Source organism: Glossina fuscipes, unplaced genomic scaffold, assembly GCF_014805625.2.
Source record: "Glossina fuscipes isolate IAEA_lab_2018 unplaced genomic scaffold, Yale_Gfus_2 1, whole genome shotgun sequence".
Classification (NCBI taxonomy): domain Eukaryota; kingdom Metazoa; phylum Arthropoda; class Insecta; order Diptera; family Glossinidae; genus Glossina; species Glossina fuscipes.
Genome location: NW_023998415.1, coordinates 16,474,035 through 16,497,666, shown reverse-complemented (window position 1 = coordinate 16,497,666; position 23,632 = coordinate 16,474,035). Strand labels below are relative to the sequence as shown.

The 23,632-nt window shown below is 33.4% G+C and overlaps 3 protein-coding genes across 8 annotated transcripts in view; all 3 read left to right on the top strand.

The window, feature by feature from the left end:
• Positions 1-471: 471 nt before the first annotated feature.
• On the top strand, positions 472-11,070 carry LOC119645012 (G-protein coupled receptor Mth2-like). 3 transcript variants are annotated; one of them, XM_038044773.1, is made up of 9 exons: positions 472-596; positions 3,158-3,691; positions 3,763-3,919; positions 4,016-4,201; positions 4,257-4,502; positions 7,381-7,552; positions 7,652-7,852; positions 7,947-8,055; positions 10,755-10,840. In XM_038044773.1, exons 1-8 carry the CDS (start codon positions 594-596, stop codon positions 8,053-8,055), a joined length of 1,608 nt encoding a protein of 535 aa, XP_037900701.1. In that variant the 5' UTR covers positions 472-593; the 3' UTR covers positions 10,755-10,840. The 3 variants fall into 3 exon arrangements, with proteins under 3 accessions (XP_037900701.1, XP_037900698.1, XP_037900699.1); XM_038044770.1 differs by lacking the exon at positions 472-596 and adding an exon at positions 608-1,006; XM_038044771.1 differs by lacking the exons at positions 472-596; positions 7,947-8,055 and adding an exon at positions 608-1,006 and having other exon boundaries at positions 10,755-11,070.
• A 4,061-nt stretch (positions 11,071-15,131) lies between these two features.
• Positions 15,132-21,492, top strand: LOC119632448 (G-protein coupled receptor Mth2-like). Its single transcript, XM_038025361.1, has 7 exons — positions 15,132-15,611; positions 17,292-17,454; positions 17,529-17,717; positions 18,853-19,101; positions 19,199-19,352; positions 21,181-21,375; positions 21,444-21,492. Exons 1-7 carry the CDS (start codon positions 15,132-15,134, stop codon positions 21,490-21,492), a joined length of 1,479 nt encoding a protein of 492 aa, XP_037881289.1.
• A 1,789-nt stretch (positions 21,493-23,281) lies between these two features.
• LOC119645010 (G-protein coupled receptor Mth2-like) overlaps positions 23,282-23,632 on the top strand; it is a 22,659-nt gene continuing 22,308 nt past the window's right edge. For all 4 annotated transcript variants that reach the window (XM_038044767.1, XM_038044768.1, XM_038044769.1 and 1 more), the window contains exon 1: positions 23,282-23,436. The gene's annotated coding sequence lies outside the window, so the exon portion shown is untranslated. The remainder of the gene's footprint in view (positions 23,437-23,632) is intronic.

The window sequence follows — 23,632 nt, the reverse complement described above, 5'->3', positions numbered from 1 at the left end:
GCTTGCTCCGTCCGCATGAACAGTTCTTCGTTTTTCCAACTTTGTTTGATATTAAAAATACGTGGCACAGACCACACATAAATCTAATTTGAAAATGAATATAATATTTTTCAGCTCAGTAGCTGACAATGGATAGGAATATTTTCGGATGCAAAGTAGCGAAATTAAAGCAGATATAATCTTGATCGGTCAACTGGAGGCAAATTTTGCACCATTTGAAGATAATTTTTGAAAAAAAAAAAAAATAAATAAAAAATACATTCATTTTTACAAGCAATAGGGATTTAAGATTCGTTCTAAGCCATTTTGCTTTTAAGGAATCACTTCGCCACACAAACTCATGCGAATGCGAATGAAGTACGCATTCTCTTAATAATTGAAAAACTTAAGAGCACGCTCTTCTTGGTAACGATCTAGTGCAAGTTTGGAATAATGTGAAGACCACATTTAGTTGGTATACGGAATTCAAAATATGTTGATCTTAAGTGGCGTGTAGAGCTGTGCAATAGTAATAACAAGCAAGCAAGAGTAACCAAAACTTACGCTACAACTAATACAGCACATGTTTTATACGTTGCGCTATCATTGTTTATATGGTAAAGTAATTATAAAATTGCGATAAAAACATTTATAAAATAATACCGAACGAACAATAACTAAGTGTAGAAATATTTATTCCAAAAATATTTTTCGATGTGCGGTTAGATTTAAGAAAAAAAAAAAAAAAAAAAAGAAAAAAATATCCTCAGTATATTGTTAATCTTAGTAAACATTTTAAATACACGGATCTCTGGCTAATGTAAACTATGTGAAGCAATTTTGCGGTGTTGATGGAAATGCTGACAACATGCAACGGAAGATTGTTTTAACAACTGCTTGAAACATTACTTTTAAATATATAATAATAACAACAACAACAACAACAACAACAACGTTTCATTTTTCACGCTTCCAGTACCCAGTTATGTTCATTTTGTCAAAGCTTTTGCAACATTCAGAACGAAAAGTATGTGCATATATTTTTGATTGTCATTAAATTCTGAATCGATACAAGTATGATCGTCTGTCCATCTATCCATGCCTACGATCATTATTCTCCAGTTCGCAAACACGAAGATATCGGTTTCAAATTTTGAAATTCTTTCATTTACTAATTTATTTACACATGCAATCTCCTTGCACGCATGTCGGTATTGAAAGTGATCGAAATTTGTCGAAGGACCCGCTTGCAGTATTAAAGAAAATTAGAAAATCTCTGCTTCCAAAAGCTAAACAGCGAGTATTTTATTCTTCGCCCATAAACTGATGGATATAAGAGATTCGACCAAAGTCAAATAAAATTTTCGTACTTATGGAGTCGACTCCACGCGACCCCGTTTTCCTGTATCAACTTCTAAATAGAGACAATCACGGACTGTGTTCTGAAAAAATGAATATAGCCCCAGTACTGTGTTGAGTGAGATAAGTTTTAAGAAAAAATTTTAATTAAAAGGTAAGCGTACCGCCAAAGTCGAGCGTCTTGTGACTTCATCTGCTTTTTTTCACAACGCACTTTGGATGTAATACCGCTTACTAAGCTTTTGTTGTCCTAGACGAATACTTTTAAAATCTCGCGTAAAGCAGAAGAAGAAGAAATAGCATAAGATAATGCCGTCCCGCCAAATTTAAGCTGCCTGAGGTGTTGTCTACTATTTTTTAGGTATTACACACCTAGTCACCTAATTTAGTTCACATATATAGTTAGAACAGTCTTGATCTCGTTTAGCTGGTAAATTTCAAAGCCCTCTCCCCGTATGCCGTGTTCCATGATTCGAAAGTTTCGCGTCATTGCTCTGCTTGCCTTGATGTGTACTTCTAGATGAACTCTAGAGTCGTCATGTTACGTTTTGAGAGACAATTACCTTTGACCTCAAGAAAAATTGGCTAAATTATCAGGTTTTGAGTCAAGCACTGGCTATAAATACTGTCAGTTTATTATTCAGAAGTTAAGGGCCACCTTGATCGCGGTTATATGGCATATCAGCAATTCACTCTAAGTGTGCGTAGAGCATCTTCGATTAAACAAAGACTTATAATGCCCGGAAACTTGTTACGTGAAGACGATCGATCAGTGTGAAAAGCGTGTGAAGCGCGATTATCTCAAAGCTTGGTATAAAACTGGATTCACGCGCAACGCTTCAGTTTATGGCCACGAAAGCATGAAGTTTTTAATTTAAACTCTTAAGTGGAGTCTCAAATTTATGCTTTAGCAAAATCTTTGCTTTAAGTTCAAAAATTAGCTAAGCCAAGATTCAAAGAACTGCATAAATACGATTTTTAATTGATTTAATTATCCCATAAATGGTCCGAAGTTGTGCGATAACTTGATCTAATATATATATATACGATGCAATGTAGAAATGAGATGACACCATCTGGTAATTAAATATTATATGTCGATTAGAGAGGGCTTTTAAAAGATTCGTCTGCCATATTGTATTGCATGATCTCATCCTTAGACGAGACAGGAATCGCGGATTGAATAGAAGAGAACCTCAATTATGACATAGTAGGGAAAGTTAATAGTAGAGTGCATCGGATTGAAATACGTCCCAATAGTCTGAAGTAAAATAATATACTTGGTTTTGCTCCGCTTTTTTCGACTTTTTTACATTAAAAATTTCTAAATTCATTACAAGAAAAGGTTTTGAAGTGACGACTTTGATAACGTATCGATGCATTGCAAGCGCATTTGATCTATTATAGAGACCCGATTTCAATAGTCGAAGCGTGAATAAACGTGATTGCGTTTTTACACTCGAAAATAGTTTATCAATCGTCAATCGTCTTTTTCTTTGTAGACTTGTTCTTATTGTCTCCGAAACGAATTAATAAATAATCATAAATCTTAATAGTCTTTTTAATTTTTGTTAATGTTATGTGTAGTGAATGTAAGGAGAAGACAAAATGATACACTAAAAATGAGTCATACATACATACATATATACATAAATATATATATATATATATATATATATATATATATATATATATGTATGTACATATGTACATATATACATCCATACAGACATACATATAAACATATTATAATACAAAAATAATGCGGGTAAATAATTGTTTAAAATTAAAAATTGTTTTTTTTTTTGTTTATTTTCAGATCAAAATGATAATTACTCGGGAAAGTTATGAGTGCTGCACTCTTATTTCGTTTATAATAATCTTATTAGCATTTCCCATATCAGCCCACAACAAGGAGATACCCAATTGTAATTACGAAGATACCGTAGATTTAACGAATGTTCAAAAATTCGAAAATGATTCGTATTATTATGAATCGGCGATTCTTATACCGCCCGAACGCATTGGTTATTATGATTTTGAAGAGTTGCACAATGGTCGACGCGTACCTGTGAAACCCCATTTACGAGGATGCGTTTGTGATAAATATCGTTGTTTGAAATTTTGCTGTCATCCCACCAAAGAGTTAATAGCTGATGAAACGCGACAATGCGGCGAATATTTGCAAAAGGAAATCGAATATGATCCGCATTTGAGTGTTATTTTGAAGAATGGCAGCCGCTCAAATTTGCATGCACTAAATGATTTTTTCATAGTGCAAGGAGTGCCCTGCGAATATGCCTATGCCGTGGTACCCGAAGAAGATGATTTGGATGGCTGGGATTTATTTGAGGTAAGATATTAATGCAAAAGTTTTTGTGTTCTATCGGAAGCGAATTTTTGTCTATTTTCGTTTAAAAACAGAACGGCACGTTATACCGTCACTACGATAAAGCTTATATTCGTAAACGCGATTATTGCATACATCCGTATCAATTGGAGACTGGCGAATGGGTTTTAAATCCCATGAATTGTCCGGTCGAGAATGTCGCCTCTCTATCGAGTCAAATTAACAACATAGGTGAGTCAGTCTATCTATCTTCCTATCTTACCCGCTTTTACTTTACTTATTACTTTTTGTTAAATTTTTCATCAAAACTGTACTTTTCTTCCTCAGCGATGGCCATTTCAGTGCCATTTATTATATTAACAATTTTAGTTTACGCATTTCTACCGGAGCTAAGAAATCTGCACGGAAAGTGTTTAATATCGTATTTAACATCATTGGCGATTGGCTATAGTTTACTTTGTACCGTAACCCTAACTCATGCGATTTTTCCTCCCATAAGCTGTTCTCTGTTGGGTAATCAATCAATCAATCAATCAATCAATTAATTGCATAAATTTATACATTTCAGGTTATTCGGCCTATTTTTTCTTAATGGCGGTATTCTTTTGGCTAAGCATCATTAGTTACGATCTGTGGCAAAATTTCCGCTTTACCGGCTCGAAGCGTTTAACTCAACGTAAACGTTTTCTAATGTACTCTCTATATGCTTGGGGTGGTCCATTAATTTTAACTGTTTGCGTTATTATAGCACAAGCTTCGAATTTAGAAAATAGTCTTAAACCGGGCATAGGTGACGAATATTGTTGGCTTAAAAGTAAGTAACGTTTTTTTAATAAGAAGCTATACACTTACTTACGGTGAATACAAAATATTTACGATTTTTGTTTTTTGAACAGCTAGTTAGCTAACGTGATGTATATGAAGTGCTTGCTCTTTTTGTATTTATTGATTGCCGTACTTTGCACTTTGCTTACCCACTATTTTGATAAATAGAAGTAAACACTTGATAGCGAAGTGACATCTATATATATATATGTATATATATTTAATATATATACACCCTCGTGGCGAACGAATTCATTGGGAAAAAATAGATCACAAAAATTTATTTGGTTTTCTCATCGACATCGAACGTCTTATTGAAAACAATCATCCGTCTATACTATGAAAATTACAAAACTTTGCCTCTGTTAAGGAGAGAGTTTGAAGTGAGAGAAAATATCTCCTTAGAGCTAGTCAAAGGCTAACTAACTAATTGACTTTGAAGTTGATTTTCTGTCTATACGATAAGCTAAAGAAAATGGCAAATGTCTTACTTTATGTACCACCACCGAAGGATGGGCAAGACCAGATTTCATCCTTCCGTTTGTAACATGTCAAAAAACTATCTATCCGTCGTATGTTCAAAAAAAAAAAAAAATTGGTCATGATCTGTCGACAATCTTACATTTTCAATTGGAATTCTTAGGAGAATTCCATCCTAAATCTTAAAGAGCAAGATTCTAATATGTTGATGTAATCGACAGAAGCAATGGGTATAAAAACTTCGTTCTACGCAAATATTCTTTTTTTTTATGTCGTAAAGCTTAGTAGCAATGTACAAAGCAAGCTTATCCGACTTTACGGGATCGGCGGTTAGCATCTAAGTCACATTACGTAACGCTATTAACGTGAAAGTAAATGGTTTTGCTTTGATATGTAAGGTAATGCAGTTGCTGTTATATCCCGAGACAGCATAATAATCGATTATGCGTAGGCATAGGAATAAGACAACTAACTAGTTTCTAGGTATGGGTCAATTTCCGTTGGATTATATTTGGGGATTCTGTGGCAAAGGCTCTCTTTCCTAGTTATGACATCGATTAGCAAAATTTTTCAATCGTACCGTTAAGCCGACCTTGAAAAATTCTTCCAAGTAATTTTCAAGTGATATCTGTTTTTACTTATCAGGCTTTGCTAAGAACACTTTTTGCCAAATTTTCTCTCCTTCTCCCCCCTGCTTGAGTTGTCTTCGATCGGTCGAGAGAACAGATTGATGCTTAATCGATTAATTTCAATTGTCATTAAGCCTTTTGCGTACATAATTTCAGTATTTCGTTCGTCCTTTCATTACATTATAAAGCTTTTAAATCGGTCTAAATTTTTCTTTACGATATTAAAGTCTTCATCTATTTGGACGATTAACTTTGGACGCATAACTTTCTGGTGTCTGGTAAAGAGCGTTCAAATTCTTCTCCTCCACGATTACATTAAATTTTCTGATAAAATTAAAGCTTCTAGAATTTTCTAAATTGGGTATAGCTATGTGATAAACCTATTTTGTCAGTATTATTATTATGATTATTAATTTGGCCAGTTGAGGCTATCGACTTTACTGAAAACCCTACTGCACTTGAGATTTGCAATTAAAAAAAAAAAAAAAAAAAAAGAAACAAGCCATCGAAATAAAGCGCAATTTACCTTATCAACTGTACCGGGAATCGAAACTAGGCCTTCAAAGCATTTTGCCGACGCCCTAACCATGCCTAGACCATACGGTATCCACTTTATCGCACTTGAGATTCGAAGCGACAACCATCGAGTTGTTAGTCGAGATTCTTTGCCTACTCGGTCATTCGGGGCGGATACGTCGATCAATAACATTCGGGACTGAGTAAGAAAAAACTTTTTTTTTTTTTTTTTTTCTAAAATTCGACTTTTGCTCATCATCAGAGTTTATTTCAAAAACGATACAATCAGTCGAACGCTTTACTAATAGTTCGCTGACGTTTTACTGGACGATTTGTCAATATTTGCAATGATCTCATCATTTGACCTAGAGCACAAGCATATGAGATTTGCAAACACAAGACAAGAGTCATTGGGAGGGCCAATCTGGAGGGAACGGTGAGTAGGCATGGACTTGTGACACGGCGTGTTTTTTCTAATGTAAGTAACTTATCCATTAGGAGCGCGAGCCATCTTATGCCCAAACGTTCATGTAACGTAATGAATACCCTGTCTCTTGTCATTTCACTTTTCGATTATCGAGAAAAAGTTTGCAAGATTTTTTATTTTTTTTTAGGTTTCTCCTGTAGCTATCTCTTGGTCTTGGTATGTGTCATTTAAAGTTGGCAACTCACTGACAGATTGTTGTAAGAAAAAAAAAAAAAATGATTGCAATGACATGAGTTTTTTTATTTAACTGACATCGTTTGCGTGTTAGCGCCTAGATAATATGACTTTTTTTGCTTGAGACGACACACATACTTACGTGTTAGTTGCGGGAACTATTAATCGATATGTTTGGCCTATTAATCGATTACCGACCCGGCAGTTAACTCTTGCATCCTTGGAATTTCCCAAACAATGCCATAAGGATATTATACAAGGTCGAGCTTAGAAAACCCCAATAGGTCTCTTGTAAACCTTTTTGTTAACTGCGACTAGACTTTTAAGACAATTCTTCTTCTTCTAATGTCGAGCTTAGAAAACCCATTAGGTCTCTTGTAAACTTTTAAGACAATTCTTATTACGTATTATTTTTATTATTATTTATAAATAAATTGTTAATGTTATTTAAAATAGATAGGTAAACGTACCTACATGCCTTTGTATGAAGATATCAACTTTCTTATGATAAACTCTATTCGATGTTGTCTCTTCTTCTATATATATATATATATATATTTGATTTCTCTTTCAACTTTTAGCTGATGACTGGTCAGCGATGATATACTTTTTTGGCATTAATTTGGTTATAATTATTGTTAACGTGTTTATGTTCGTTTTTACTATGACCAAGATTATACAAATACAAAAAGAATTGCAACGTGCTTTAGATAAAGAGGAAAAGACCCGTCATTTGCGCACTCATCGTAATAAGTAAGCAAATAAATTTATATATATATATATAAATATATATTGCTTTTTTTTGAAGCATATTCCTTATATGAATATTAAAATCATTTTGCTTTTTTTTAGTGTGGCCTTATTTCTGCGTCTCTTCATAATAATGGGTATATCGTGGCTATTGGACATTATATCGTATCTAGTGGGTCATAATTCAGATAATTCAGGCAACTTTATCTTTTATATATCCGATTTTATGAATGCCATACAGGGTGTCTTGATATTTATATTATTCGTGTTGAAGCCAAAAGTTTGGAAATTATTAAAAGGCAGGTAAGTAAGAGTATCAAAGAAATTTTTAATTGCTTTACGCAATGTATACGAAAAATATAAATGAAAAATAAAAACAAAAAAAAATATCTGAAAGATTACTGGGCAATAAAGAAAGTAACGAAAGCACTCATTCTGAATATTCCGATGATGGCATTGCTTTACAAGAACGCATTAAAACCGAAGCTGTGCAATATCTCGATTAGGTAAATTATCAATTTCCTCTGCAAAAAAAAAAAAAAAAAAAAAACTAAAAACAAAAAACTGCACTTGTGAATGTTTAAAAGAGAGAAGGCAAACAAAACCAAAAGCAAAAAAACGAAATTTTATTCGGATTATGGCGAATTATAGAACCTACCACTAGCTCGTACAGCATTTGATTATATCAAAAGAGACAAGATAAAGGAAAAATTCGTTCACTGGATGTATATCGCATATCGTATATCGTAGATAATCAAAGACATTTTTTATAGACATACATTCTGGAAATCGAAATCCGCATACGCTTTATTTCGCTTCTTATTCAGCCAAATCGACGCTAATGTTTCCGTTGATTAAGATCATATCGAGGTGACGGCGCAATTCACGCGCATCACAAACCATGAGCATAAACTGAGAAGTTGAAAAGTTATATTCGTCTCGGGACAGCACCTTCCACCTTAAGCCATTGTAGTGGAAAATGTTTTCTCTTTTTTCAATTGCGAGCGAACGAGAGTCTTTCCTTGTCGAATATTTCGATTGATACTGATTTTATGAAAGTTCATCTTGCAGTGTTTGGGCCGACGGGCGGATGAACATGGCTTACATTTCGAATACCGCACAACGAATGGAATCGTCGAAAAGCTAGTGGTGGGCATATAGAGGATGTTTCAAAGTTTAAGCAAGATATGAATTCGCCGCCATTTGTGCGGCAAAGTGTTGGCAATCAAAAAAAAAAAAAATAAAAAAAATATAGTTTGACAGCCGACAGTTTAGGTCACTAAAAATGAGGCATTACACGAGAGAGCAACGCATTTTCACTAATAACGAAACGTTTGGTCGCATTTCTTTGAATATGAGGTAGATCGAGCAATCACTCTTACTCGTGTTACATAGAGCGGTTTGATAACTCAGTTCTCTGTGGTTTTAGCAAAACGGCCGCACATGCCATACATCCGGTGACACAATTCAATTATTGCATGAGACATTGCCTGGTCGTGTACACCTACGAGATTTCGATGATCAGAATTTCAATAAAGTGGCAGCCAACAAAGTCCTGGAGGCCATTGGCCCAATGTGCTATTCCACATATAACCCTACCTTAATTAAAAAAAAAAAATAAAAATAAAGTAAGAAAATATATTCGGTCGCGACCTAATCTTTTATACCCATCACCGTCCGTTCTCTAAAATATTGAAAATAAGGAAAAGTATATTGTGTGAGCGACGCCAACTCTTCATATTCTTGTAGAAAAATTTTGTCTAATTCCATATCGTATATGTGTTGCAGCTTATGAGCCACGAGCAAAAGACGTGGAAAGCAAAGGTGTTTGCTCCGTTTTGGTTGTACAGACATGTGGGCGTGTGGCTTCTTTAACCATGGCTTGGGCTATTTTCAAATTCTTTTTCAAATTTGTAAGCGATGCACAGATATTAGACCATTTGGCAGACGGGCAGCTGGACAGACGGGCATGGTTAGGTGCATTCCAAATTTGAAATTGGCCAAGAATACATGTACACTTGGTGGCGATTATGAAACTTGCTTCTGCACCTCAAATTTTGATACGCGATAGTATCGGGAAAGTGTGGTCAACTTTTTTTCATTTTGTACACAAATACAAGGGCTACAGCATTACCCATAGAATATATATATCTTCATAGTTTGGTAGATTTATTTGCAGTAGTCGTTGAAAAAAATAAACGGAGATATTCGCAGTTTACGTGATACTGTCAGCGTATATTTCGAACCATTTAGTCCATTCTTCCTTCTTACTTAACCTTCGTGCAAGAATTTACAATGGTTCTGCCAAATTTCAAGTTAATAATAATTTCATTTACGCGGCCAGGAGAATGTATACACGGACGGACACGTACATGCTGAAATCGATTCAGTATTTAACGTTGATCAAGAATATAAATAGTATGTGGGGTCTCTGAACCTTCCTTCCTTCTTGGCGATGCCCAACGGTTTGACAAAATGCGTATATCCCTCATCGGGTTCGGTGATGGGTGTAAAATAATTCTCTTTTCTACTTAATTCAAATCTTGCATAAACTTTGGTACACCCTACATATAAGGAAAAGAAGAGAACGTATTGATGTCGTTGCATGCCTATTTTGAATAATAAATAATTAAACTTTTTAACACTAGTACTAGGTGCTGGTAATTGTGATGTAACGATGACTGTTTTAATAGAACAAAAAACTATTAAATTGTTCTATACTATCCTATATATACGTGTAATGTATGTATGTATGTATGTATGTGTGTGTGTGTATGTACACAATAAAAAACTCTAATCGAATTTGATAAACTTAAAATGAAGACTAACAAAATTTTGGGCTTATAATTTAACCAGATCATGTTTTACGCTTTCTTCTTATACACTTACCACAAGTAGAATAGTAAAATAGTGACTGATTTCAAAAGTATTGAGCTTGGCAATTGGAGAGAGTTTGTAAAGGCTCAATATTTCTTAAATTAGTTATTATTTTTGTAATTGTGATAGTTTCCTGTTGGTGCATGTACTCCGTAATGAAATTTGGTGTAAAACTAAAATGAGAACAAAAAAAAAAAAAAAGAAGAAAATAAATAAATAAATAAAAAAAAAAATAAATAAATGAAAATAAAAAAAAATTGAAAAAAACCTTTAATAAATTTTTTTTTCCTTTTTTTTTTTTCGTTTATTTAATTTAATATTTTTACAGAATATCAACTTTACGTGGCCGCGAATCCAACGAACTTAGCCGACGTGTCACCTTACAAACTCAGATATCGAAAACCAAATTAAATGTATTACTACCAAGAAATTAAAAATTAATAATCACTTCGCGATGACGATTTGAAAATAATTTCAATTCAAGTGTGAATTTGAAATTCAAAGCCTGATAGCCTGCATACCAAATATTTTATACAACTCGATAACACTTATTTAATAATAGAAGAGAAGCAATAGAGTTAGACAAGTAGATTAAGACAAGTATTAATCGATCGTAACAAATTTAATTTAATTGGAACAATTAATAAGATTTATTAATATTTTTTTTTTTTTTTTTTTTTTTTTTTTATATAAATTTATATTAATATTATAATATTTTAAAGTTAAGTGCAATTTTATTAAAATAAATAAGTAATTGATATAAGAAAAAAAATGTAATTAAACTGCTAATGACAATACATCTGACTAAAGGGATGAATGGACAAACGGACAAATTGCTTTTGATTGCAAGTGATTTTCATCTTAGTTGTATGCCTTGAAAATATATTAGGAATCTATTGCAATTAATTTCTCCTATAAGCATGATTCTTCTTCTTCATTGCGAAGTGAGGACACTGACACAACAAAAGACAATTTATATGTGGAAAAGCATGGAATAATGTTAAGCTAATAATAGAACCGAAGAAAAAAAGTTTAATCGCTACAAGTCACTTTTCGGCATCCATCAGATTAATTGCGGCAGCAGTGGTTCACTGAATGCTATTTACTATATATACGTCCGATTTGAACTGACTCTTTTATACCACTCACACTCACACTAGTTTCAGTTATATAACTTCAAGGGAAAATCGATCGAACGTATCGTTTTATATATTTTGAATCATGTCCCTATACAAACAACTACTGATCTATATCTCGCCTTATTTAGGCAAGCCTCTGATTAAATTTGGCGAAATTTGAAATTTGATAACAAGATAATCAAGGATTAAGGAAAAACGTAAGACTAAACTTAAAATTAATCTGAGCAAAAAGGAAACTTTGTTTTATTAGATGAACTCGAAACCAATGGAGAAGTATAGACATGACATGAATATTCTTCGATCCTCGGATTGATTAAGAATTTAAGTACTTTAAGTTGGCTTCGATCGTTATTTGAAGCCAAAAATGTCGAACATACGACCTTTAGTTAGGCTTAATAAATAAAATCTTCTGCAATCTGTCAAGCGTTCAAGCACTAATCAATACCCAAAGCAAGACTTGCTGTAAATTTATTAAAAAAATATATATATAAAAATCTTTTTACTTATATTCAAAACTTCTGCAGAGCTTTTCAAATGCATTTCTTTTTTTTTATTTTTTAATTTAATGAACTTTCGGCTTAGTATAGAAAGAAGGTCGCAATCGAGTTCCCGAGTAACCGGTTGCGTTGAAATTTTGCGCACATATTGTGTTCTTCCGTACATCGTACAAATGTCAGCCGCCATAAAATGCTGGATTATTTCCGTTTGAGCAATTCACTTGATATGGATAACAAATAAAAGTGCTTGTCCTTTGATAAGTTTAGGGCCCTTCAACATTCTTTGGCAAAGTTTTAGGCGATATCTTAATTGTCGCTAATGAGCGTATGTTTAAATTATACATAGACGGACATGATTAAAGCGATTCAGAATTGGAGACTTTGTGGTGTTTCTGATGTTTCCTATGGGGCATTGCAAACCAATTATGTATAAAAAGTAAGTACTTTGTTTTTTTTTGTTTTTTTTTTTTTTTTTGCTGAAATGACTTAATCGGCCATATTGAAAAGTGAAAGGGGCTTTTATGCAAAAATAATTAATTAAGAGTTATTCTGCTGCGTTTAATTGAATGTGTCTGTCGCAATACCAGAGATACTCAAGAGGCGGCTACACTTCAATTAACAATTATATTGGGAAGAGGTCTTTTCTCAAACGAAGACCAGGAGCTATTGCAAGACAAATGGCACTGCTCTATTTAACGAGATTCCATTGCGTCCTAAATATAAACGTTCAATGTGTTAATGATTTAATTGCGAAATGAATATTTTTCATATGGTATTGCACAATTCGAAAAGTTTTGAGACTTGTCGGGCGCTTTCTTTATTAGTAATCAGCCGAAATAGTAGCAGCGTTTCCCTAACACAAATTTCGTAGGCGAGCATAATATTAACTAATTTATATATTTCATCTACTGCAACAAAATTCGATAGATGTTCTACTGAGTACATGGAATACACTTTTCAACAAAAGCTAGGTAGGAAAGCGCGCAAAGAGTTATTCATGAACTATTTTTTGGGCAGATGCAATCAATCGCAGGAGAGTATACTTACACCGCATTAATGTATATATGGATCAAAAAGAAATTGTTCCGGACACACACACACACACACACACACACACACACACACACATACATACACACGCAAACACACAAACACATACATGAATGACAATGAAAAACTTGAATGACTTTAATCATAAATTATTTTACCCATTTATGAAATCATATTATGTGAAGTGAATAGCATCGAAGAACATACTGAGTTTTCCATTACCACTCTCGAAACTTGTCAATCGATGCAAAAAGTTGGTTATAACTGCATATGAATGCACAAGAACGTGTAGTTTTCAAAAAAAAAAAAAAAAAAATCGTAAATTCTTTCTTTTTTTTTTGCGAACGCCTGTAGTTTCTTTCTTTGTTATTGCTGACATATTCATTTTATTTATTGAATGAAGCTTTATAAGGCATTCGCTTAGCAAATATGTCAGTCAATCCGTCATTTCTTAATAATCGCTTTGTTTCAACAAATTTTACAATTAATCAAAATGCAATTAAATCTATTCATGATCATTGGATTAATTATAAAATTTCACGATTCGGATACAGTTGGTGCTCAATTGCCATGTCCTAACAATTATTTATTCGGATGTCAAGCAGTCTTACAACCGGTGCCATGTGAACAAGGACCACCGAACGCAGCATTGCCGCTTACGTTACCAACACCTGTTCAGCTGTTGTCTTCGCTTACGCAAGCACATCCGTTACCACAATTGCAATTCATTTATCACCATTCGTCACCTTTATTAGGGCTACCTGCACCATCACCTATATGCCGATCGTCCGAAAGTGCTCCTAGTGAATATATTCCACTCCATCGACAATTATCGCATTCGCTAAGCAATAAAGACTCGCACGATGACCAGGCTCGATAACCAGAAGTGATGTAGAGAAACGCTTTCAGTAATAATAAAAATTTTGATATATTTTCAAAGGATATGTCTGTCTAGAGAATTATAAATTCATTAAGGAGGACAGTTATAAGTATGGGTGATATATAATAAAAACAAATTGCATGTCATCTCCTTCAAAGTACCATTGTTTACTATTAATACAAAGCAATTTAGGAGAATTTTTTTTTGCACATGAGTTAAATTTATGAATCCTTCAGGAATCATTGTCGTTCTCGGTCACGTTCCCGTTCCCATCGTTAATGTATCCACTTTAGTATAAATAAGCCAACGATTTTGCGGTTTGCTTCAGTCATATCGAAAACATTGACGGAGCGAAACTCTTGAACGAAATAAAATAAAATGAATAAATAAAAATCGGAAGATATATAAAATGAATATAAAGTTAAAAAGCAATAGCTAGCAACAGTGATTTCCAAAAAAAAAAATAAAAAAATAAAAAAATTTGGAAATTCAAAAACTTATGACCGCTACACACTCATTGTAGCGCAGAGTAGTAGAACATATATAACCAAACTGTACAGCTTCTCTGTCTGTAAAATATTTTGCTATTTTAGTGCATTCTACGGCACTCGACGACGAAACGATACACTCAAGCTAGCGCTTAGCCCAAAGTTTTGAATCATTTGATTTCGTACAGTCCGTATGTCCATCTGTATGCTTATCCGCAAAAAAAGAGCTTTCATCAAAATTGCATATCCTTCAACTATGTTTATAACAACTTGATCGTTTCGCCGAACATCTGGCGTGTTAGGTCAGTTTCTATAAAACAACAATGTGAGGGAAATATTAAATCCTAAACATTTTTTCTCATATTACTTCTCAAATTGATCGTAACAATAATCGGAGTGTACAGCACGGCGTCATGCATAAAACTCGTATCATGACCAAAATTTACAATCCAACCTCCACTCTTTACACCTTTCATTTCTCGGTCTTATTAGCATTGAAACTCTCCATGATGATATATATACATATCATGGCCCAAGTTTCTTCGCAAGAAATCCAACTGATCACAATATTGAAAATGACGTACGCCTGGTTGTTTTAACCTAATGTGAATATTAATAAATAAATAATTTAGATAAATAAAAATAAAGAAAATGCTTCTGCTTCTTATCGGTGTAATTTTAAAAGTGTCTCGTTCATGTGCTGTCGATATCGCCAATTGTCCCTATGAAGAGACGGTAAATCTATCAAATTACGCGTCCCAGGCAAATGGCTCAATATTCTATCAGAATATCGAAATAACGAAAGCCTGGCAAGGTTATTACGATTACGAACAATATTTTAACGGAGTAAATGTTAATGTGGCCATGCATTTAAGAGGATGTGTTTGCAAATTTAAAAAATGCATTAAATTATGTTGCCAACGAAGTGAATTGATAAATGGCAACGGTCAGTGTATCACAAATATCGGTGCGAACTCATCGCATTCATCGGACTTTATTATAATCACTCAAACAAATGGAGAATTCAAAAAAGTCGATATCTTTAATCATTTCATCTGGCAAATGGGGAGACCATGCAATCGAGTAGCGCAATTTCATTCCACTGCCCAATCAAATTGGTCCTTACTAGAAGTGAGCATAATATGTCTTGTGTGTGCGCCCTATAATTAGACGAAAAATACTAAGCGTATTAATCCTAAAACTCATAATATCACTTGTAAGCATGCGCATGCATTCAATAAAGAAATGAGAAAAGGAACAAAATGATATGAAAATCGAGAAAAATTCTATTCATTGATTTAATCGAATACCTTCCTAGTGATATTGGTTTTATGGCTTAAGCCGCTTTCTGCGTCAAGATAATTTCCAAAGTTTAGGGAAAATGAAAAGATCGCTCGAAAGTCTACCTCACAAATGTACTACTGTGATTGGATTTCCAACTCGGAATGAAGCATAAATTCAGAATTAATGTTTAATTATTTTGGATGCAAATTAATGCATAAGTTATCTTTCACAAGCTTAAGATGATCATTTCTATCAAACAAACGTTGGTCGCCGTCGATCAGCTCGAAGCAGCCCTCCAAAGTTACATATGATTTGCATAGATCTTTTTCAATATTTTCATCTCTTTCATAAGCAAAATTCTTTTCAAAAATAAGTAAAAATATTATAGCGGGGCACGGTTCACAATTAACTCCTTTACCTCACATTACAATTTTCTATATATTGACTTTACAAAATGAATTGTAGGTTGAATACAAAACTACATGGACAGACGGACAGATAAGTTTATATTCAGAACCATTTTCTGAATCGATCTGTACAATAAAAGGTGGGTCCATCTTAAGCCCTTTTCGGACATTACATGCGTTTACGTAAACTTACGGCAAGTACGGTAGGGTATAACGAGTAAGAATGCTATAGCCTGGCAAGGACATCCCATAGATACTCTACATCACTTCGCTTAATTAATAATATAAAATTACAATAATCTAAGGAAAAGAAAAGTTTTTAGGATTTTGCGGGAAAAATCGCTTAGTAATAGCATTTCAACATTTGAAATTGATGTGAAAACTTTGGATCGACTGAAGTAACTTTTTGAATTCCCTTTTCGTTTCTACGAAAACTAAATCGTTATATGGTGAAATTTGATTCATGATAGTAGTTTGCCAATGAAAAACAACTTTATCAAATATTATGGACCAAGTAGGTCTATTTATTGGATACCATCGTATATAAGGATTTTCAGGAAATATAAGTCCTTATACGTCCAAGACGTTTAGAAGTGAAGTTAATGTTTCATAATGAAAATCCGTTGATGATAGTAATTTGACATATCTAATTGAATGAATGAATCTAATTTCAACCATATGGATCTACTTGTTAGACTTCAGTAGTAGTAGTAGTAAGTCCTTCAAAAAGAGCTTTAACTTCTAATATTTTTACTAAGCCCTTATAGAGAGAGAAAGTATAATTTGCACTGAAAACTAAAAAAATTTTTGGAATTAAAATTTGGGATTCGTCCAATTTGCGCCATGTCATGTGATCCTCCAATACGTAGACTCTCGTGAAAAGTATGCCCTTGCGTGAGAATAATGCGTAATTTTTGGTGTCCTATTATCAGAACACGTGAATAACTGTATTCGGCCAAATGGTGCAGTGTATCTAATAATCGGCATTGCTCGACTATAAGTCGCGTCCTTAGTTATTTTTTTCTTCGAAATCGGTTTTTCGCGAAGTAATTTATCGAGGCATTGTTCCTTCATCTAAACCAATTGCTACCCAGTTGTTGAATGCTTTTGATTTTTTCAGAATGGAACGTTGAAAGTAAGAAGAATTGAACAGTCCATGTATTATACAACACGAGATTATTGCTTAAGTCAAGTTTATGATGTTCATGATAATGAATACACATATGAACCGTTTAGTTGCCTGATTTTAAATCCATCTTGGGATGTTTTCATTAAGAAGTATGGTAAGCAGAACAAGAATATAAACAATGAGAGACAATATTTCTGTTAATTAAATTCATATTAATTCGATTCTTAGCGATGCTTATATCGATAATATTTTTTATACCAACGATATTAATTTATCTCAGCTTCAAAGAGCTGCACGGCAATTTAGGCGGAAAGTTATTGATTTCTTATTTGATTTCTTTAACCATGAGCTATAGCGTTATTTGTTATATCAATTTCACGACTGGAGCGATAAGTCCTCCCGCCTGCTTAATATTGGGTTAGTATTCAGAATAAATATTTTATATAAATTTAAAATCGCCACCACAGTATGTAAATATGTAATGCTAGTGACGCTGACGGCGAGTTAATTAATTGCTTTCTTAAAACGAATTAAAGCAATAGCTTTCAACGATATATACAAATATAGTTTTGTTATAAAAAATAAATCATTTAAAGTGAATTTGTCCCGATTGACCCGATTTGATGTATTTGTCTTTTGTTAAAACATTTCAGGGAAAAGTCAAATGATAAACTGTTCACTTTTATCGGACAGATATGATATGCGATAAATTGATTAATTAATTGTACAGATGCTTGATTGCTAACAACATGCTCTCCATAATCAATACATTCGGATCATTGCTATTACTCTTGTATACGATCTCAATATTTTTTTTATGCCTTGCACTTAGCCTGTCGTGCTGATGTGTGATTATTATGTAGATGTGAATTTCTCCGGAAAATATTCCTTTTTCGATCGCTTCCAATATGCTGTGATGGAACCGAATGCAAATGCAGATAAACAATTTGTTGCATTGGTGTTGTTCTATGAAAAAAAAAAAATAATGCACTTTAATAGCTTGAACACATCAGACGAGCGTAGAATGGCGTAGAGAACATCTGAATATAACCTGAAATAAAAAAACAAAAAGGAGGGGAAGGTTTAGCGGGGTATTCAATATCTCTGTCAAAAAGATTAGAGACGCCGCCATCCAATCGTTTCATTTTTCTGCAATATGCATAAGAGTTTTTATACAACAAAAGAAATTAATTTTTTGATCAGAATAAAATTTGAAGTTCAGGTATCATAACTTGGTATGATCCTCTCTAAATTCTTAAAAATGAAACTCCATCCGTTAACTGGATTCAAATAAACAAATAAACAAAAAAGATTCAGCATAGTGTGCCCAACTTGCAGTTTTACGCAATAATCTGTTTCAGGATTATCCCCCCTGTCCATCTCTCCCTCTCTCTCTCTCTCTCAATTTTCGCTTCGGAAGTACAAATAGGCTCTTCTTACATATTCGCATAACGTGGTGGCCGTTCAAGACACGCGTTAAGATATGTCTACGTATACATATATAAATATATATATATATATATATTTATTTTTTTTCATATTTTTCTTCAAGGTTACGCTGGATACTTTTTTGTGAGAGCTGCATTTTTTTGGCTTAGTATTTTAAGTTTCGATATTTGGCGTAATATAAAGGAAAATCTCCAAACAGGTATAAAATCGCATAATAAACTTTACTGGCTTTACTCTCTATCAGTTTGGGGAGCTGGCTTACTATGCACGATGCTAACAGCTTTGGCTGAATGGTCTGAAATTGATAATTGTTGGAAGCCTGGTATTGGCACTAAACACTGCTGGCTTGATGGTAAACAAAAGATTTTATCGTTATAATCGCATATATATATAAATCGCAAATATATATATATATATATATATATTTTTTTTTTTTTTCTGATTTATAGTTTCAAAATGGTCCGCCAGTATTTACTTTTATATACCGAATATGATAATTTTTTTGTTTAATGTTATAATATTTTTTAATATTATATCTAAAATCAATCACTTAAATCGCAATCTAACTGCATTCTGCGCAAAACGACGTTCGCAAAGAGACAAGTAAGTATCAGCCGAGTTTATGTTTAATTATACAATCTTTCCTTGGCCTTGTCACCACTTCTGGTACAAGTGTATGCTTAAGTTTGTGGGGACTTGAGATAGATGCTTTCTGAAGCGATTTAAGCCTGTCTCTGTCCGTCTGTCAGTTTGTTTTGTTTGACTTGTATCCAACCTAAAGATACTTTGTTTAAATTTCGTTTTGGGCCACGGATGAATTCAATTGAAAATATCTCGGATCGAATCACTTCGCATATAACGCCTTGTTTCGAAAGGTTGTTATATATACAAAACTATATGGCGCTGAAGGGCAGGCTATGGTTTACTTGTTTTGGTTTGTTTTGCATTTGATTGCTTTTACAATATAATGGCCCTTCATATGATTCGCATGCTTGGAGCAGTGCATGTTCTTCTTTTTTTATTTTGCTTTGTTCAATTTCCTTTAATTAACGAGATATGCGCGATATTTCTACCAAAAGCGGTGTCTTTTCAATTTCGCAAGTTCGACTATCGTTGAGGAAAATTTACCGGAGCAGGAGGACCTTTGAATTGTGAATCCATTGAGATTGTGAATTGCAAATTTAATCCTTGTTCGCTACACTCAGCGTCTATAATGAAATCGCTTCAGCTACACTCTGTCTGTCGGTCTGCCTATCTCTCTGATAACGTTTTCGAAGCTTTGCTTAAAATGTTCAATTTAGCTTTAGACACTTTCTAAACGTTGAACGATTGCTAAAGTTAAAGCGTGCGTTAACCTCACTGTGTTGTCGCATACTCACGTAATAAAATAAATATATATTAAGGATAATAAAAGATTAAAAAAAAAACGTGTTTTTTTCACCTCATTTTGTAAATAATTAATTTTTCAGTTGTTTTTGTAGCCACCAGTGAATCATGGGTGGTGGGCAGATTCATTTTGTCATAATGTTTGCAATACCCAAACACAAGCTTCAAAGACCCTAATAGTATACATATGTATTCTGAGTTGATTGAGCCATGTCTGTCCGTCTGTGTGTCGGCATGACCGCTGGGTCACCTGGTCGCAAAAATTAAGATAACGACTTCAAATTTGGTGAAAACATTGTAAGTTTTTGCCCGCAAGTTGCTATTGCAAATGGACCAAATTGGTCAGAGTTCAAGTGTACGCTTTGAAGCGGACGCACTGAACGCAACTCCGTTTCACTCAATAACAATTTTTGCCTTTTTGCTCATTACGCACAAATTATAAGAAATAGAAGGCTGAAATTTTCCACAAGTACTTTCTCGAAAACTCTCTTTATATGCGAAAATTGAAAAAGTCTGCCATGCCCACACAAAATTACAAGTGCTTCACTTACTTTTCCATTTTTTCACTTTTTTAAGGATTTATTCATAAGATAAGCAAAATCATAAGATAAACAAAAGGGAATGTTTAAAACTATTTTGTACATCCCCCCCCCCTTCGCCGCGCCCCCCACCGATTCGGCGGATTCATTTTCTCTCAATAATAATTACCAACGATATGGGTATCAAATGAAAGGACTTGGAGAGTAGAATGCGAAAAGCGAAGTGTATTAATTCGAAATTCATTGGAGTGATGGATACATGTTTTTGGAAAAATACCATTGATATGGGTATCAAATGGGCCATGATGGTATGTGATTAATTATTCCTAATAATGCCTTTTTGGTAGGAAGGTAGTGAAAGGTGAAAGATAAATTTTATCCGATTCATTTTTTTATGACGGTATGTCGGCCGAATATAAGTTTCTTACTTGTTTAATTTTTTCTTTTTGTTCACTCTCTTTCATTCGATTATCATAAGTTTATTTTTTTTTTTTCTACATATTCAGTGCTTTACTCATTTTACGGTTATTTCTTATTATGGGCGTTTCCTGGCTATTGGATATCATATCTTATTTACTGCGAGATTATGTAGCTGCACACTATTTATTTTATTTGGCTGACTTTTTTAACGCCATCCTGGGATTTTTTATATTCATATTATTTATTATAAAGCGTCGAGTCTTCCAACTATTTCAACAACGGTAACAATCATGATCATGATTTTTCCAATCATTATAACTAATCTAATCCGTGGTTTTTCTATTTTCAGATTATCTGATCAAGGAACGTCAACGCATTTTTCAAGAAGTAACAGGTAGAGAAAGTAGGCCACCAGTACAGTTAAGCATCGTTACCAAGCATTTCAGCATTTAGCCAGTCGATTACGATTCGAAACGAGGCAAGACGAAACTTGTATCGAAAAAACCTGCTTAAATCACCAACTTATTCGTCATAAATATGTTGGGCGATCGCAGTTTTTTGCATTTATAAGAAAATAATTTAGCAAAATATCGGCCCTTCGAAAGCGCTAAGCCCTCTAAGATAAGATTGAATGTTATAAATGACTTGATTCCAATAAAATAATTTAAAGATTTATTTGCCTACGATGGTAATAATTTTAAGTTCACTTAATAAAAATTAGGTTAGACCCGAAAGTTACGAGAAAGTTTTATTACTCTTTCATAAGCGGCATTGAAAGTCAGATCCTATGATGAGCTTTCTTCGCAAGGTACCAATAAAATCGAAAGAATTACATAGGTGTTCGATCCGATGGTCTATTCCCCACCCCCTTATAAGGGGTATAACTAAAATCATAAATTCGAATTGATGACCGAACCCAAGCTACAACTTAAAAGAGCGCGCCGCTGTAGAAAGGACAAACATATGAACAGCGAGCTAGACAGGTAGATTTCGATCGACATATACTTTCTGAGATCTTTATTTTAGCCTGATCTCGAAGAGGTTCTTGTTAATACATGTTCGTTTTAAATCTTTGAAAATACTTGAGCCACCGTAGCACAGTAATGAAATAAAGTTTTATAATAAACAGAAATTGTGCTGAATATGTAAATGCATCTTGAACTCGAACTTTCACATCGGGCATGTTCTGCTTTTTTATCGATTGTAAATAGTGTGACGTCGCGTATGTTTTGTACGCTCTGTCAACTATAAATAGAATGTTAAGAAAGTTTTCATACCTTGCACGACTTGCGCCTCAAGTGTGCAGTACGAAGACGGACTTGAAGGACATTTAGTATACCGATCGATCTATTTGTCTGCTGATCGCAAAAATGAAGCTATCGAATTTAAATTTGACAGAAACGGAAATTGAAAGTTCCTGCACCCAAGTTGGTACTGAAAAAGGGATCAAAAATTGTTTTTTTTCCTCATTAGTGATAAACTGTAGCAGATAAATGTACAACATCCTTGAAGAACCAATACGACCGTTCCCTCTACTTATATATCTATTTAATAATTGGGTTATCTTAAATTAAATTTCATTAATAAGGTTGAAGATCGAATAACGGACCTGATCTTGAAACTTAAAATCGATTTAACAAATGGAAAGTACAACTTTATACGCTCCTCCACTCATTCCTTATATTCACATTATATATAGCTTTGATGACGTGCAGTGCACAGCTCTGCTGTATAATGCAGTAATTATTGAAATTATTCAAATGTAGGCAACACTGACTTAAATATGCATTCCTAAGCACCCTCAAGCATGTAAAGCATTTTATGTGCGCACACATGAACACACATTATAGATAACTTTTTGTAACATTTCTTGTTTATTTAAAATGACAGCCTGTTGCTTATGAATGCATTAACAAAAAAACCAGTGTTGTGTTGTCAGTTAATGCCAAACATTAACATCAATCGGCCGATGTTAGTGTTAAATATATATATACGTATAAAATTGAAAATCATATATAAAAATTTAAAAGAAAAACAGTTTTACAATAGATAATTATTTTGTTGTTGTTGTTTTTTTTTTTTTTAAATAAAATAATCACGATATGCAACACAATTTCATATAATTGCAAAAAGAAAAGAAAAAAAAAAATAAATAAATATATTTATATATATATATATATATATATATATATAAACAAATTGTGTTTGAAATACGGACAAGAATAATATTTAAGAAACAATAATTAATGATGAGAAATTCCTATGGAAGCAATATATGTGCGTGGAATTAATGAATAACTCGTAAGAAATAAGTTTCGTGGAAGAACAAAATTAATGAAAAAGTATGTTTTTTGATTCAATTATATTATGTTAATAAAATTTATAATTTCATTTACATTATCGGCACAAGGATCATTTTGAATCATGGTGTGTGGTTATGTGTGCTTGTAACGATACCGTTAAGTGTAGATAAGAAAAGAAGAAATCAAATTAAAAGAAAGTGAGTTACGACGAAGTTAAACACCAAAAAAAAAAAAA